This window comes from Delphinapterus leucas, chromosome 4 (assembly GCF_059928025.1).
Source record: "Delphinapterus leucas isolate spDelLeu-1000000601 "Yukka" chromosome 4, BTC_Dleu_Yukka2, whole genome shotgun sequence".
In the NCBI taxonomy this organism is placed as follows: Eukaryota; Metazoa; Chordata; class Mammalia; order Artiodactyla; family Monodontidae; genus Delphinapterus; species Delphinapterus leucas.
In genome coordinates, this window is record NC_143132.1 from 100,439,676 (window position 1) to 100,459,096 (window position 19,421).

At 31.6% G+C, this 19,421-nt stretch overlaps 1 protein-coding gene across 1 annotated transcript in view; it reads left to right on the top strand.

Annotated features, from left to right (window-relative positions):
- Positions 1–19,421, top strand: part of SI (sucrase-isomaltase) — a 100,354-nt gene that overhangs the window by 34,997 nt on the left and 45,936 nt on the right. Inside the window, exons 15-23 of the mRNA XM_089910924.1 lie at positions 4,377–4,548; positions 7,743–7,859; positions 9,761–9,915; positions 10,751–10,835; positions 11,623–11,679; positions 12,802–12,926; positions 14,855–14,943; positions 17,631–17,680; positions 18,637–18,807. Of these exons, the coding sequence (XP_089767050.1) occupies positions 4,377–4,548; positions 7,743–7,859; positions 9,761–9,915; positions 10,751–10,835; positions 11,623–11,679; positions 12,802–12,926; positions 14,855–14,943; positions 17,631–17,680; positions 18,637–18,807 (1,021 nt within the window). The remainder of the gene's footprint in view (positions 1–4,376; positions 4,549–7,742; positions 7,860–9,760; positions 9,916–10,750; positions 10,836–11,622; positions 11,680–12,801; positions 12,927–14,854; positions 14,944–17,630; positions 17,681–18,636; positions 18,808–19,421) is intronic.

The window sequence follows — 19,421 nt, forward strand, 5'->3', positions numbered from 1 at the left end:
GCAGTTCTAACAGGGAAATTTATAGCAAGAGAAATCTACCTCAAAAAAGAAGAAATATCTCACATAAACAATCTAACCTTACACCTAAAGCAATTAGGGAAAGAAGAACAACAACAAAAAAAACCCTACAAAGTTGAAAGAAGGAAAGAAATCATAAAGATTAGATCAGAAATAAATGAAAAAGAAATAAGGAAAGATAGCAAAGATCAAAAGAACTAAAAGGTGGTTCTCTGAGAAGATAAACAAAATTGATAAACCATTAACCAGAGTCATCAAGAAAAGGAAAAAACTCAAATCAATAGAATTAGAAATGAAAAAGGAGAAGTAACACTGACATGGCAGAAATATGAAGGATCATGAGAGATTACTACAATAAACTGGACAACCTGGAAGAAATGGACAAATTCTGAGAAAAGCACAACCTTCGAAGACTGAACCGGGAAGAAATGAAAAATATAAAGAGATGAATCACAAGCACTGAAATTGAGACTGTGATTAAAAATCTTCCAACAAACAAAAGCCCAGAACAAGATGGCTTCACAGGCGAATTCCATAAAAACTATAGAGAAGAGCTAACACCTATCCTTCACAAACTCTTCCAAAATATAGCAGAGGGAGGAACACTTACAAACTCATTCTATTAGGCCACCATCACCCTGAAACCAAAAGTAGACAAAGATGTCACGGAGAAAGAAAACTACAGACCAACATCACTGATGAACATAGATGCAAAAATCCTCAAAAAATACTGGCAGACAGAATCCAAGAACACATTAAAATGATCATACACCATGATCAAGTGGGGTTTATCCCAGGAAAGCAAGGATTCTTCAATATACCCAAATTAATCAATGTGATAAATTGAAGGAGAAAAACCATATGATCATATCAATAGATGCAGAAAAACTTTTGACAAAATTCAAAACCCACTTATGATAAAAACCCTCCAGAAAGTAGGCATAGAGGGAACCTACCTCAACATAATAAAGGCCATATATGACAAACCCACAGCCAACATCATTCTCAGTGGTGAAAAATTGAAACCATTGCCTCTAAGATCAGGAACAAGACAAGGTTTTCCACTCTCACCACTATTATTCAACACAGTTTTGGAAGTTTTACCTACAGCAAACAGAGAAGAAAAAGAAATAAAAGGAATCCAAATTGGAAAAGAAGAAGTAAAGCTGTTATGTTTGCAGAAGACATGATATTATACATAGAGAATGCTAAGGATGCTACCAGAAAACTAATACAGCTAATCAATGAATTCGGTAAAGTAGCAGGATACAAAATTAATGCACAGAAATCTCATGCATTTCTATACATTAATGATGAAAAATCTTAAAGAGAAATTAAGAAAACACTCCCATTTACCATTGCAAAAAAAAGAATAAAATATCTAGGAATAAACCTACCTAGGGAGACAAAAGACCTGTATGCAGAAAACTATAGGACACTGATGAAAGATACTAAAGATGATACAAACAGATGGAGAGATATACCATCTTCTTGGGTTGGAAGAATCAACATTGTGAAAATGACTATACTACCCAAGGCAATCTGTGGATTCACTACAATTCTTATCAAACTACCAATGGCATTTTTCACAGAACTACAACAAAAAATTTCACAATTTGTATGGAAAAACAAAAGACCCTGAAGAGCCAAAGAAATCTTGAGAAAGAAAAAGGAAGCTGGAGGAATCAGGCTCCCAGACTTCAGACTATATTACAAAGGTACAGTAATCAAGAGAGTATGGTACTGGCACGAAAACAGAAATATAGGTCAATGGAACAGGATGGAAAGCCCAGAGATAAACCCACGCACATTTGGTTACCTTATTTTTGATAAAGGAGGCAAGAATATATGTTGGAGAAAAGACAGCCTCTTCAATAAGTGGTGCTGGGAAAACTGGAGACCTACAGGTAAAAGAATGAAATTAGAACACTCCCTAACACCATATACAAAAGTAAACTCAAAATAGATTAAAGACCTAAATGTAAGGTCAGACACTATAAAACTCTTAGAGGAAAACATAGGCAGAAGACTCTGTGACGTAAATCATAGCAAGATCCTTTTTGACCCACCTGGAGAAATGGAAATATAAACAAGTGGGACCTAATGAAACTTAAAACTTTTGCACAGCAAAGGAAACCATAAACAAGACCAAAAGACAACACTCAGAATGGGAGAAAATATTTGCAAATGAAGCAACTGACAAAGGATTAATCTCCAAAATATACAAGCAGCTCATGCAACTCAATATTAAGAAAACAAACCACCCAATCCAAAAATGGGCAGAAGACCTAAATAGACATTTCTCCTGAAAAAGATACACAGATTTCCAACAAACACATAAAGCATGCTCAACATCACTAATCATTAGAGAAATGCAAATCAAAACTACAATGAGGTATCACCTTACACCAGTCAGAATGTCCATCATCAAAAAATCTACAAACAATAAATGCTGGAGAGGGTGTGGAGAAAAGGGGACCCTCTCGCACTGTTGGTGGGAATGTAAATTTTTACAGCCATTATGGAGAACAGCATGGAGGTTCCTTAAAAGACTAGAAATAGAACTACCATACAACCCAGCAATCCCTCTACTCTGCATATATCCTGAGAAAATGAGAATTCAAAAAGAGTCATGTACCATAATGTTCATTGCAGCTCTATGTCCAATAGCCAGGACATGGAAGCAACCTGAGTGTCCATCGACAGATGAATGGATAAATAAGATGTGGCACATATATACAATGGAATATTACTCAGCCATAAAAAGAAATGAACTTGAGTTATTTGTAGTGAGGTAGGTAGACCTAGAGTCTGTCATACAGAGTGAAGTAAGTCAGAAAGAGTAAAACAAATACCATATTCTAACACATATATATGGAATCTAAGAAGAAAAAAATCGTTCTGAAGAACCTAAGGGCAGGACAGGAATAAAGACACAGATGTAGAGAATGGACTTGAGGACACAGGGAGGGGGAAGGGTAACCTGGGACGAAGTGAGAGAGTGACATTGACATATATACACTACGAAATGTAAAATAGATAGCTAGTGGGAAGCAGATGCACAGCACAGGGAGATCAGCTTGGTGCTTTGTGACCAGCTGGAGGTGTGGGATAGGGGGGGTATGAGTGAGAGGCAAGAGGGAGGTGATATGGTGATATATGTATACGTATAGTTGATTCACTTTGTTATACAGCAGAAACTAACCATTGTAAAGCAATTATACTCTAATAAAAATGTTAAAAATAAATAAATAAATAACAAAAAAATGACAAGAGTTTCGATTAATATATAGGTTTCTATGTATTATCTCACAAATTAATCCTCTAATGGAATGTGTTGCTTGTATATAAAAAAGGAGCATGATACAAAACAAAGGAAGGGGACAATCATATATTGATTGCCTATTCTTTTCCAAGCATAGTATAAGGACCTATAATGCTATAGTTAATAAAAACCAGATTCTGTGTCTATAAATTTAAAATTTTCTCATAATTAACTGTATTCAAATTTTAATTCAAAACCATATTTGGTCCCAGATCATACCATGATATCAGAATTTTATACAGTATCTTCATAGTGTTTGTTTACTTAACAGAGCATTATATGTCATGGAGTATAAGTAAGTAAATTCTAGAAAGAAAAAAGAGCACTATAGTTCATATATAAGTAATATTATAGAAAAAGCACATGAGAATACTATTATACTTTTACTATGGTAGTCGATAACTTTAGATACTGAATTAAACTTTTTTATCTTTTTTCTGATTATTTTCCAATTATGGAAAAAATTTTTCAACAGCATTGAGGTACCAATAGTGGTGAGATGAATAATGCCAATATTGGTGGATGAGGAACTTCTAAGAACAAAATAAAATGCCTGTCAAATATATTAGTTTTATTTCAACATTGCTTGATAATATTTGAAAATGCAGATATTAAGGTATAATTAACATCATTGAACCACAAAAATGTGTATTGTGTTCAAGTTCAGATTACTATATTTTGTATTGTAAAAATATTTTGTAGTGTAAAGAGATTTCAATGGGTTTAAATCATACATTTCAAAAACAAATATTGAGTGGATACAAAAAAGCACATGCTTAATTTGGTAAAGAATATTATCCAAAGTTTAAGTCTTTTCTAGAAGATTTCTTTTCTCTGTGTTTGATCAGAATGCATTTAACTAAGTAAATATTTATAGCTAAATACAAAATTAATATAAAATATTGATAAAATAGTTGCAAATATTATGGCTTGGCTCTAGGAGCTGTAATACATGCATTGAAATTAAGATTTTAGAATTTATAAAATCAATATTATTTTAAAGTAAATGTTTATTAATTTGATTTTGTTTTAGAGCTGTACAAAAAGTTTTTCCTAATAAAAGAAGCTTTATTCTCTCCCGGTCAACTTTTGCTGGATCTGGAAGCTATGCTGCACATTGGTTAGGAGACAATACTGCTTCTTGGGAACAAATGGAATGGTCTATTACAGGAATGCTGGAGTTTGGTTTGTTTGGAATACCTTTGGTGAGTGGTGTTATACCATGTTATTTATAAACACTGTAATTACAATTAATTTTGTAGTATTATCATCAATGATTTTCAGTAAAATGATTAAAGGTATGTGACAGAAAATTTAAGTCTTTATTCCTAGGGAATTTATGAGGAAAATAAGATTGTGGATGATGTCTATAACACTCAAGCCATTAGAATAGAAAAACAGAATGAAGAAAATTCAATCAAATCAAACTAATTCATGAAACAAATGTCAGTATAAACAAAGTATAGAAAAGCTTATATAATAAATATAAAGCACCAGAGAAAATGGTAGAGAAAAATCCAAATTTGGGATTGTAATAAAAGTAAATATCAAAAGTCTAGATATATTTAAAATACTAGACTGTCAGTTTAGGTTAAAAAAATAAAGCTCTTTCCTCTATTTAAAAGATAAAAAATAATGACAGAAAATTTTCAAATTTTTAAAGCAGAGAAAACTTATATATGCAATTCTAAACATAAGAAATTTGGTAAGTCTCTATATCAAGCAAAAACAAGAACTATGTAATGTTCATATTCAACACTAAAGAGTGTCATTACATAACAAAATAAATGTAAAACATTTAGAAAATTATAGTTGTTCATTTATTCTTTCATATTCATTGAACCAAATGAAAACCAAAAGCAAACCAACAAAAAAAAGCTAACACACACACATACATAGCATCTTGAATTTGGAAAGTAAAAAAACACATTACCAAATGATTCACCAAAATAAACTGAATGGAAATGAGAGGAAAACCTTAAAACTGAAAGCTAACAATTGTACTTCATATCAGAACTGTGGGATATCAGCTAAATTGGTATTTAGAAGAAAAATTTTGACCTTAAATGTTTAGATTATAAACAAAGAGTTGAATATTAATTAATGAAGGGCATGAATTAAGAAAATGGAAAAAGAAAAGCAGAATAAACCTAAAGATGTAGGTAATGAAAATAAGAGAAGAAATGGATGCAATGAAAGCAATGTCTCTAGAGAAAAGTTAACAAAGTACAAAGGTGACTCTGAAAGTTTGAATAAAATAGACCAATACATGGCAAGTTTTGTGCAAAAAAAGAAGAAGAAAATAAGCAATGTTAAGATGTATTTCATCTTATACTATACAGTATAGCAACTAATTAATACACAATAACCAGGAGTAAATATTCAAACTAAGTGTAGGACTTTTTAAGAGAAATTTTAATAACTTAGTAAATTAAAGATATACCATTTTCGTGGAAAAGAAGTCTCAATATACTAGAAATATGCATTCTCCCCAAACTATTATCCAAATTCAGTGATATTCCAATTTAAACTATACAGGGAATTTGAAGAATATAAAAGATTATTCTAAACTTCATATGGAAGACAATACAATTTAAAGAAGTAGAGAAGAGCACAAGTATTTGCCTTACCAGATAAAATAATAATATAACACAATGATACTTAACTGTGAATATTCAAATAGATTAATATTGCAAAATAGGACATGGGCCCGTACATTAATGGAAATTTGTTTAATGGTAGCACTATCACTGTAGATCAGTGAGGAAAGTACCAACCATTCATATGGACAATTGATTATCCATTTAAAAAATAAAGTAAAATGGCTCTCTGTCTCACCTCATACCCAATCGATGTGTGAAAATTAAACTTTAAACATCTTAGAAGAAAATGTAAGTGGGTAACTTTATGACATTAGGTTAAGAGAAGAATTTCATAAACAGAACACAGAAGGCACAAATAATAAAGATACATTAATTTGGTTACAACAAAATGAAAACTTCTGTTCATCAAAAGTCTGTTTTAAAAAGTTAGAAATAAAACGTTTCTACTACTGGAAAATTATATTTTCAATTTGTATAACCAACAAATGATTAGTGTTTAATTTGAAGAACCTACTATAAATCTGTAGAAGGTAAAAACAGTAGAAAAATTAGCAAAGGATATATACAAGCAATTCTATAGAGCGAGAAATCCATATGGATTCAATAAAAATATGAAAAAAATTCTCAACTTTCCTAGTAATCAGAGAAATGCAAGTAAAAACTTTGGTAAGATACATTTAATATACATAGGTGATAAAAATTAAAAGTCTGAAAATATCAGAAATTGGCAAGAAAATGGAGCAATGGCAGCTTTTATGTACTGTGACTGTGCTTATAAATGGTAACAACCAGTTTTGATTAAACAATGTACATTTCCAATAAATCAGGAAAATAATCCTATATATATATATATATATATACATATATACATTACAGAATAAGACTACATTTTACATATTCACAAAGAAATCTATATAGACACTTCATAGAAGCATGTTTTATAGTGATGGGATCCCATACAATAGAGAACTACAGCCATATTAACATAATTGAATCTCACAAAAGTAACACTGAGAAAAAAGTGAAATACAGTGTAATGCATACAACATGTCATCTATACAAAGTTAATAAGCAATGCAAAACAATGTTATATATTGTTTATAGATACATATATACTATTTAGAAAAATAAAGAAATGCTTGTAAACAGTAAATATTGATAGTAAGTTAAGGATAATAGTTTTTTTTTTGTTTTTTTGGTATTTTTTCCCCCTCTGGAGGGTCCTTGAATGATGAGGAATGCAATTATATATGAGCATACATCTGGCAATTTTTTTAAAACTATTTTACTCCTACAGTAATATATTATAAATAGGAAAAGTCAAATCATAGGTGGTGAGTTTTCGATTAAGAAGCAACACATTGGGCTTCCCTGGTGGCGCAGTGGTTGAGAGTCCACCTGCCGATGCAGGGGACACAGGTTCGTGCCCTGGTCCGGGAAGATCCCACATGCCGTGGAGCAGCTGGGTCCGTGAGCCATGGCCGCTGAGCCTGCGCGTTCGGAGCCTGTGCTCTGCAACGGGAGAGGCCGCAACAGTGAGAGGCCCGCGTACCACAAAAAAAAAAAAAAAAAAAAGAAGCAACACATTTTAATAATACAATTTTAGCTTTATACATTCAATTAGTGGCAAGTAATGTGGCAAAAATGGAAAATAAACTTGGCCAAGGAAGAGTATATGAAGACAGTAAAACAAAAAGATTGTTAGTGCAAATTAATCAGCTGAGGCATAAAATGTGATGCTCTGGGCAAATCTGAGAATCCTTACACTGTAAATAATAGATATATATGTTATTTAGGTTGGAGCAGATATCTGTGGATTTGTGGCTGAGACCACAGAAGAGCTTTGCAGAAGGTGGATGCAACTTGGGGCTTTTTATCCATTTTCCAGAAACCATAATGCTGATGGATATGAGGTAAATGCCTCTTGTTCTCCATGTTTCAAAATAAAACATAATTTTAAACTTAAATTTATATCTATAGATGATCTGGTCTGAAAGTTTGTAGTATAATTCATAAAGAAGAGTTGGAAGTCCTCTTCTCAAGGTCTATAAATATTTTGTATATATAAATATGATCAAATAAGGAAATCATGAGACATAGTCATAGCATAGATATTTTATTTAAGCCTAAAGCATATACACGTGTTAAATCACAATATTTTAAGTTAAGGACAAAGCTTTTTGAGTCTGGATTCTTACATTCTAACAATATAAGTTCAGGTAACTTTCATAAAAATATAATATACTATTAAGGATTTCCAGTTTTTCTTTCATTAAAGATACACAAGAAATTAAAGATACTTGCAAAGCAGTTTGAGGCCATAGTCTTTCTGTAATACGTAAAACTGTAATGACAGGTGGGGAGAAAATAAAACTAACGCTTTTAAAACATGCATCTGAACTGAGCATTCAGCATGCAGTGAGCTCTCATAGGTATATTTCTCAAAGGGAATGAGGAAATTAGGTGAAAGCATTAAGTCAATTAAGTACATGTTGGTTAAAAATTATTCACTGTGCACACACTGGGGCTTAATTCTCTTTGAGAAGAGAGACAACTACTCAGAGCTCAGCCTGGAAGGAAGCGTGATAGTACAGAAGTAAAAGATATAAATTGGATATTTGTCACTTCCTAATCTACCTAAGTGATGCTTCAAGAAGTTTGCGTTCATGGGAGATCCTGATATGAATTACATTATAATTTGTGTTTACCTCTGTCCTCCAAAAAGCAGATGCCAAGAGACAATTAGACATGTTAGAGATTTATTGGTGAAGCACTTGTGGTGGATAAAGGAGAGGAAGCAGGAGAAAGTGGAGAGAGCCTTCAGATCACAATTCAGGTCTGAACCAGGTGAAGATGAAGGCAAAGAAGGTTTGATAGGGAGAGTTATATACTACAGCCCAGTTCTAAGGAAATTACAGTCCAGTAGGGAGTCCTCAAGGTAAAGTTGACCACTGGGAGACCCCTGTATCTCCCTGGAATGGGCCTGAATCGTAGTCCCACCTTGCTCATTAATTTCCTGGGAGCAGCCAAAGGGAAATGTGGCTTTGCGGTAAATATGATGATGAATCTAGGGAAGCAGTAGCTGGTTCCCTCAGTTAATTTTGTTACCCATAGCAGGAAATCTAAGCAGGTTTGCTCACATCATTACACCTTGGCTGAGAGAGTCAGCTAATCTAGCTTGGGCTCAGCAAGGAGGCTGTCCTTCAAGTTGCAAGCCTATAGGCTGGCCAGGCAGCTCTGTTCCCTGTATCCCTTGGCTAGCAGACCATTTGGGCTTATTGTTCTAATAGCAATGGCAAGGCACAAGGCAGCAAGTCCTCAGGCAAGCACATTTCCAGCCCTTACTTGAAGGTGTCACATGTAGTAAGACTCCATTGGCCAGAGTATGTCATATAGCTGAGCACAAAGCCAAGTGGTGGGGAAGTACAATCCACTGCTAGAGGTAGGTGCAAAGTCACATAGCAAAAGTTGAGGGTACAAGGAGGCATGAAAATTGGGACCAATAATTCAATCTACCACAAATAATAGAAGAGAAGAATGCTTTGTTCAAACAGTTTCCATCTTCTCTAAGTATGTATATTTAAAAGGGAAATGTCCACTTTAAAATAAAGTTTAATTAATATATATATATCCAAATGAAAACATAAAAGTTAGAAATTCATATCCTTTGATAATGAAATAGGAGTAATCTCAACTTTTTACAAACAAGGTAAAATGTATACATTTTGGTTTTCAAAAATACATTTAATGCTTCTATTTTAATTTTCATTCATGTTTTAACTTTCTTATTTCAATTCCTCTATTTATGCCACAGCATCAGGATCCAGCATTTTTTGGACCGAATTCTCTTTTGGTTAATTCATCAAGGCACTATTTGAGTATTCGCTATACCTTGTTACCTTTCCTCTATACTCTATTTTATAAAGCCCATATGTTTGGAGAAACAGTAGCAAGGCCAGTTCTTCATGAGTGAGTACTGTGTTCAAGAATTTCAGTATCTTTCAAATTATATTCAGACATATGAAAAATTAATAGGGGTAAATCAAGATGTCAAGTAGATTCTACTGCTTTTTCTTACACTTACGTAAATAAGTTGATTAACTGTGGAATGATAGTAGTAAATATAATTAATTTGGTGAATTGGACAAGATTAATCTAGAAATGTGAGAACTGCATAGAACTTAAAAGGAAAAAGATATGTGGAATAATTTGAGAAATTATATCAATAAGCAATATTAAATATAGAATACTGAAAACATAATCATGTATATATTGTGAAAATCAACTAATTATATATAGTGTATAGTATAGTTACAAAACAATGAATTGTGCCTGTCTTTGTACTTCTTGACCAAGGCAGGGACTTTCCTCAAGAAATGACTAAAGATCCTTTCAAATCCAAGTCAAAATGGGAGTTTATAAAGAAAAAAGTGTAAAAGGAGGAAAGTAGAATATGAAATATTTCTGGTACTTTATGGACCTATCTTACAGGAGAAAAATGAATTAAACAGAATAGTTGTTTATTACAGATAAAAAGGAGCCTTATCATATATGATGGATTTTTTGAGTCCCAAATGAATGAATTTCCTCTCTCCCTCTCTCCCTTCTCCCTTCCTTTCTACCTTCTTTTTTTGAGTGTCAGATGAACCATAAGGATGTAATAACTATCGATTCAAAATGACATATCAAATAAGTAAAATTAAAGACAATAATTATTCCCAGGGAGAAAAAACATAAACCAAATGAAGAATTTGGATAAACTTATTTTTTATCTTTGTATTGTAAATATTGTCATTGTTCTTAGGTTTTATGAGGATACTAATAGCTGGATTGAGGACACTCAATTCTTATGGGGCCCCTCATTACTTATCACCCCTGTCTTGAAACAGGTAGGATACAATTTTAATAAATTTATATTTTAATGGAAACTTTGTATAATCAAATCCACACTAAATTACAAAACATCTGGGTAATAAATATTACTCAATAGACTGCTTCAACCTGATAAGTGTTAAATTGAATTCTAAAATGCAGAAGAAATTGTGAAAAATTATAAATATATTAAGTAGATTTATGCTGTTCAAATATATAATATGTACTGGGGAGAAAAAAGTTGTATAAAATTAGTATTCTTCTGAAAAGGAAAGCTTTATTTATGACATCAAATCAAATCTTATAGTAATAACAAGGAATTCTCATTCAAGTAGACATAGACATTGAAATTTTGCTATATTGTAAATAAAGGTGAACTTGAAAACCAGTGGATCATATGAAACTGTTGAAAAAATAGTTGAATGAGTTATATGTTTTTTATCTGTTATTTAAAAGTCTATATGCCGTGGAAATATACGGAAATGAATGTGTTCACACTCACAATTACCATGTAGATTACGGCAATACAAATGCATGTATCCATTATTTTAGTTGCCACTTAAATTCATTTCATCTTTGCTTTAGGAATATTTTACATTATAATATCTAAAGCTAGTAAAATAGCCTTTTGATTACTATATATAGAAAATATTGGAGTATAACAATACAAAGGAAGTTTCTTTTCGCTTTACTATGAAAATCCAACTTAACATTTGATGTGATTCTCTTCCATTACATATTGAAGTAATATATATATATATATATATATATATATATATACATAAATTATCTTGTTTATTTTAGGGAGCAGATACAGTGAGTGCATACATCCCTAATGCTACTTGGTATGATTTTGAAACTGTAAGTAACCTTAATATAATAATAGATCACAAGTACATATTGTTCAACATCTGTACATGGAAACAACTCCAAACACACAGCATATCTCTTTTTCAGTAGTTCTGTTATTATTACAAAAAATAATAATTCCAAATTTTAATAATGTGGAAGTCTGTGCGGCTGTACATTTTGTTGCATGTGAGAAAGTATATGTTTTGTTGCACGTGATTAATATGAAGTTATATTCTTTAGTGTAGAGTTATCCATTTTAAATTGTGGAAATAAAAGGTCAAGAGTAATTTTAAGGAGTAGTAACTTATTTTAATAATTTCCCTATTTTACATATTCATCTTATGGCCAGAAGAATTGAGTATTAAGCTAATCTTAAACATTTGTTTTTATAATGTATATTTTAATGTTTGGGAAAGATTTTCATCTCAGTCTTGAAAAGGCAGCGTAGCAGGATTCATACACACGACATATTTTTTTTAATTGACCAGGACCTTCTGAGAATATTTATTTTAAAGGAAAGTATTTTGTAATGCACTTATATTTGCTAAGCAGACCCTTTATTTTTATTTTTTTATTTTTTTGCGGTACGCGGGCTTCTCACTGTTGTGGCCTCTCCCGTTGTGGAGCACAGGCTCCGGATGCGCAGGCTCAGCGGCCATGGCTCACGGGCCCAGCCGCTCCACGGCATGTGGGATCTTCCCGGACCGGGGCACTAACCTGTGTCCCCCGCATCGGCAGGTGGACTCTCAACCACTGCGCCACCAGGGAAGTCCAAACCCTTTATTTTTATAAGAAATGATTTTTAAAAAATTCTTTCTAGAGGCATGGTTAACTTTAAACCAAAACAAAGAATAAAAAATAGTGCTAATTAAGAATATTGTTAATTATTGTAGAAGGGAAATGGATTTCTCTATGTTGATTTTTTTTTGTGAAACCAAACTTATTTTTACCCAGCTTTCATCAGTAAACTGAAAAAGAGTTTTCTTTAAAAGTTAGAAAATGACATGTTAATATTCACTAAGATGACACGAATTTCTCATAGTAAGAATTATTTCTATGTGTATTTCTTGTAAAATGGGGTTTAAATTCTTTACAATAATGAAAAAAATATTTTTATCTTCCAAATATTAGGGTGCAAAAAGACCATGGAAAGGACAACGTGTTGATATGTATCTTCCAGCAGACAAAATAGGATTACATCTTAGAGGAGGTTACATTATCCCCATTCAACAACCTGCTGTAACTACAACAGCAAGGTAAAATGAAAAGGCATTAACTGAAATCTGAAATATAATTCAAGTTTTAATGTTTCACATTTTTATTAAGAATCAAATATGGATATTTCATTTTTTCACCAGAAGATATTTGATATACGTAGGACTTCTTACATATAACCATCATGGTTATAAAAAGAAGAATCAAATAATGTATATTACTACAAACTTCTTGATTTAAAAAATAAGCATAGATTAGAAATTTATTTCCTATGCCAAAATGTACTGACATTCTCTAAAGAATATGTATAATTAAAGTTAATTGCTGATTCTTAATAAAAAATGAAGTATTAAATAAGTTATATAATTGCTTAAAGTGTCAGTTGTTACATATTTGGATTTTCAATACATAAATGTCACAATGTTTTTCTTTCAGCTAAAACGTTTTAAGTTAATAAATGAGGTAGATATTTTTGTTAAGTAAAGAACAAGATAGAAACTAAGTTGTTCAGTAAGAATAAATTTGAGAACTATTTAGAAAAAAAGCAGAAACTTGAAAATTCTGGTGCTTTATCTTGCAACATTCATTCTGGGTACATGGACAGAATGTGTCATATTGAATCTATGCATTTCCCCATATTCTACAACACCCCAATAGATATCTATTCCTTACTCTGCTGTATTTTCTTCATAACATTAAGAATATCTGGAATTATATTTTTACTTTTTCTTGTACGTAGTGTGTCTACTCCCCCAGACTATAAACTCCATGAAGGCAGAGACTTGACTTTTCACTGCTTTAGTCCCCAAACCAATAATAGTGTCAGCCTATTATGGAATAGGCTCCTGATTTTCTCTAAATATTTGTTGAAGGAACAAATTAATAAGTGAATGGATGTGTGTTAGTAACTTAATTATTTTTGTTTTCTAGAATTGATCACTTTCATATTGTAACTGTTTCATGACAATGTTCTCAGAATAATTGGTTATACTCTAGAGCTGTATTGAACAAGAGAAACATACACTTTGATGAGTGCATGTTGGAAGGAATGTATTCTGTATAGAGCAGTTACCTGGACTGTATAGCCTCATTTTAAGTTTAAAAACCTATAGCAATATATAACTAAAAAAATATTCATCATGTTTCATTTCACATGATAGAATTAGCATCATTTGTAAGACTATTAGAGATTCCACTTAGCATTTAAAATTTTATTTTATAGTGCTTTTCATTGTTTTGTAACCTTGGTACACTGCAGTTTAGGGTTAATGTGTATGTGGCAAATACATGTTGAATTTAGCAATCATAAGATATATTTAATTTTGTTGTTTGAATTGAAATATTTTTATACCATTTCAATTTTGATGGTGTCTTGGCCCCCAAGAAATTCCATATTGTATATTTTTTAATTAATTTATTTATTTTTGGCTGCGTTGGGTCTTCAGTTGCTGTGCGTGGGCTTTCTCTAGTTGCAGCGAGCGTGGGTGGGGGCTACTCTTCATTGTGGTGCATGGGCTTCTCATTGCAGTGGCTTCTCTTGTTTTGGAGCACAGGCTCTACGCGCACATGCTTCAGTAGTTGTGGCACGTGGGCTCAGTAGTTGTGGCTCACAGGCTCTAGAGAGCAGACTCAGTATTTGTGGTGCACGGGCTTTGTTGCCTCCCGGAATGTGGGATCTTCCCAGACCAGGGCTCGAAACTGTGTCCTCTGCATTGGCAAGCAGATTCTTAACCACTGTGCCACCAGGGAAGCCCTTCGTATTGTATTTATTCCTTTCATTTATTTTCTAAGCATATGAATTATTTTTCTCATTGATAAATTACTAATAAGTATAGACATGAATTTTATTAATATCAGTGTTCTCATGTGAATGCAGAACTCCTACAAGTCCCTTATGTTGAAATGGATTTATTTATATTTCACTATACATTTATTTTTAATCATATATGCACCCAAACTTACTTAACAGCCGAAATAACCCTCTAGGACTTATAGTTGCTTTAGATGAAGATAACAAAGCAAAAGGAGACTTTTTCTGGGATGATGGAGAAACTAAAGGTAAGTTTCAAAGTGATATGCTTTTAAATGTTCATTTTAATGATGGGAAGTTTTGCCTTTATTATAAAATTAAACAAAAATATCACAAGTTTTAATTTTTAATTGCTGTTTTATATCTATCTTAAGATTTTAGGTTACTTTATGAAATTTAACATTGGTATTTAAATTATATATATTTAATTACAATATTTGTTTTTATCTTTTGTTTTATCATAAAAAGTCTTTGACAAATATAAATATCTTATTAGATTACTGTATAAAAATTAAAATAGTTAATAAATTCACAGATGTATAACTTGCATCTTATTTTCAACTATCTTATATGATTATAGTGGTTAAAACTAAAGTTTTACGTAGTAAGGTAGATAGCTAGGGGGAAGCAGCCGCAAGGCACAGGGATATTAGCTCGGTGCTTTGTGACAGCCTGGAGGGGTGGGATAGGGAGAGTGGGAGGGAGGGAGACGCAAGAGGGAAGACATATGAGAACATATGTATATGTATAACTGATTCACTTTGTTATAAAGCAGAAACTAACACACCATTGTAAAGCAATTATACCCCAATAAAGATGTTTAAAAAAAAACAAAACTAAAGTTTTATTACTGTAAAAGAAAACCAATATTAAGCCTTTAGTTAATTAATGTAGCTGGGGAGGGATAAATTGGGAGTTTGGGGTTAACAAATACACAATACTATATATATAAATAGATAAACAAGGACCTAATGTATAGCACAGGGAACTATATTCAATATCTTTTAATGAACTATAATGGACAAGAATCTGAAAAAGTATATATATATATATATATATTTTTAGGTATGTGTTTTATATATGTACGTATAAAAAATTATAGTTTACCTTCTATTATAGCTCACTACTTTTCAGATATATTAAAGAATGCCCTATATGCCTTTGTCTATAGTATATGAAACATCCAAATATCTCTAAATTAACTCCAAGAAATAGCCTATGTATTGCTGTGCTCTCTTACAATTTTGAAAATATGGAATCTATGAAAAAAATTCTGTTCTTTTTTAAGTTTTATCTGCTATGAATATGTAGATTACCACAATATATCTGCTCCACCAGATATATTGTCTTCCCCTTGTCAGTTGATGGTAATTTCATCTCTGCAAGATGCCAAAAACTTTAGAGTTCACTCTTGTCTGTCACAACCTAGGAATTTCTCTTGGTTCCACCTTGATCTTGGTTCTCTCATAAACTCCACCATTATCATCACTACTTTTCATTTTAATTACTGCAATAGCTCCCTAACTGGTCTCTAGGTCAATAGCTCTTGTCAATCCCCCTTTTTTACATTCTATTTACCAACCAGCAGATAGAGTGATCCCTTTAAAAGATGATTCAAATCATTACACTTTTGCTCAAAACCCTCTATCAATTCTCCATTTTACTCAATTAAGAGCCACAGTCTTTACCAAGACCTAGAGCATTCACTATGTCCTGCACATTTTACACACACACACACACACACACACATGCACACACACTGTGCCCTACCATTCTCTATTTCTCATTCTACGCCAGCACACCAGCCTTCTCCCTCTTTCTCAAATACCTTAGAGTCAAACACACTAGGGTGAGCTCTGCCCTATGAATAGATTCAAAGCATTTACTACATAGAAATTCTGTAAGAGAGGATTGCAGCAGAAGTAAATTGTTTCATAATCATCAGGTAAAGAATGTTGTTGAGATAATACCTCTATTGGTAGCATGTGGAACCAGATTTTAAGGTTATTCTCATTTCTCAGATTATATAAATATTTCCAAATTCATTCCTTTTTTCTACTTGCAAAAAATTATATTGATAATTTACTTCATATAAAATGGTTAAAAATATGGAGTTATGATTTAATCAGACATTTAATATGATATCTATATACTGAAGTGTGTTAAAAAGTTAAAATCAAAATTTTCTGAATAATCAATCAAACACAAGACAATAAAATGACCTTCAGTTTGGGTTCTGATTCTATTTTTATTTCCTAGGATTAAAATTTTAAGTAAATTAATGTTATTCAAAGTATTGTATATAAATCCTAGTATTCCCTTTATATTTTCCACTCTTTCTTCCTAATTATTTTAGTTATAATCTTTAGTTCCCTGTTAAAGAAACATGTTGATAAAAAGTTATGTTACATTGTTACATATATGATGCAGAAAATAATTGCTTTCTTCAATTTTTCTCATTAAAGTTTATTTGAAACTTTAATGTCTCCACATTCACTCATTCTTCAAATAATGAAAAAACACACTGAAAGATGCGAACCAAAATTGTGGTGTGCCATGGCTTCCCAAAATAAACTGAATGTTCCACAGTTTACTAAAAAGAGATAAAATATCATTCAAAAAATAGTTATAATTATATATATTTTAATACAAGTTTTGTGCTCTCTGAATTTCCAGAACTATTTTAACAGTCCTTGAAAAATCAAACTGGGCAAAGATGCATTCACTACCTTTACTTCCTGGGGAAATAAACTACCAAAATAGTTTCATTTAAAGATAATTAAGAACCTTAATTTAAAAGAATAATCTGTTTAATTTGCTTCACTAATAAATAATATCTATTTTAAAAAAATTCCCTGTGTTGTCTAACTGTAAAAATAAAACAGAATTTAACATTACATTTTGATCTGATAACTTTTTTTTTTCACTATTTCAGATACCATCCAAAATGGCAACTACATTTTATATACATTTTCAGTTTCTAATGTAAGCATTCTCCTTGAACACATAGCTAAATATAATACCTTGTTAATGTCTAGATTGTGCCTTTTCGTGGAATGATGTTACATTTCTCTCCAGAAATCAGTGGAAAGAAACAAAATAAATTGTTCAATTTAAATGATTAAATTATATATGAGTTACCTTAAATTTTTATATTTCAATGTAATAGATGAGTTTCTGTTGATGAAATTGATGCACAGAAGTCTTCAGACTTCTTGTAGCACTATGTCTGGTTTAAGCAATATGTCCTGGGAAAATAATCTCAACATATTTGAAAATGTTTTAATATACCAATCACAGCAGTGACTGTCATGGATTTGGGGTGAAAATGAAAAAGCTATGCACAAGATTAAATTTTGAATAATTAGTAGCAATGCTTTTTGTAGAAGTTAGATTTCTTCATATATTCTTTTTTGCCAAAGATAATTTATTCTTCACCAATGAAGAGAATGAGAAGGAATATACATGATTTGCATCATGAACAATTTATCTCTGAAAATAATTTTAGAGCATGTATAAAAGACAATTTTAAAGAGTTACTAATAAGTGTATTTATATATAGGGTACTTTGATGTGAAGAGCTGTTGGGAATGGAGGGATGGATGATTGGTTCTTTTCTTATTATACTACATTATTAAATAACAAATAATGCTATAATTTAATACTAAATAATACTAATTTATTAGTATTATCAGCATAAATAAATTCTAAATTATGTGAGATATAGAACATTTTCTTAGAACTTTGGCTAATTCCTAAGCTGTCTTGTCTAGAGTTTTTCACTTAGCAATTTTCATTAAAGTATGTATTGGTTAATTATTTTTATTTAGTAAAAACTATAGTTTATACATTTTTAGAACTGTAAGATTTAATCAGTATAAATACACTTGTTATTTCTAATTTGTATCTACTTGATATATAATATTATATACATTTTTCAGAACAAATTAGATGTTATATGCACACATTCATCATACCAGGAAGGAACCACTTTAGCATTTGAGACTATAAAAATCCTTGGGTTGATAGACACTGTTACAGAAGTTTCAGTGATGGAAGATAATCAACCAATGAGAGCTCACTACAATTTCACTTATGATACTTCCAACCAGGTAAATACAATCTTAAAATATTTTAGTTATCACATACTCTCATATTTAACATTATATAACCATTCAGCCTCTTGATTTTGTGATTTTTTTTCTTCATTACATATCTTTCTTTTCTTTTCCTTTTGCTGGCAATATTCCGTTTTAGGTTATCTCAATTTATGTTGAGATATCAACCTTAAGGTGAACTGATACTACTTCTCCCTCTCTATTTAATTTTATCTTGTGTATCACTTATGTATGCCTTTCTAATATTTTTTTTGATACCATTCTCCTACCCTGAACTCTTACCTACTGCATATCATAAAGAATCTAAACGTTTTACCTTCTCATTTAAGACTTCTTAAGGTAATGATTGAATCCATTTCTTCAATTCTCTCTACTTCTCCTTTCATGAACTCCCTTTGTCCTCAATATATCTTGTACTTCTCTTTCAAATTTTTGTTTACAGTCTCACCTTCAAGTAGTCCCTTTCTTATCCTTGTTCTTGCCTTGTTTAACAAGTGTACTAGAGAGGGAAAAGGAGTAATAGAATTGGGCTCAAATTGCAGCCCTGCAGTCTGTGAATTTAAACACAATAAATTAATCTCTCATTATCTCAGCTTCCTCATATGTAA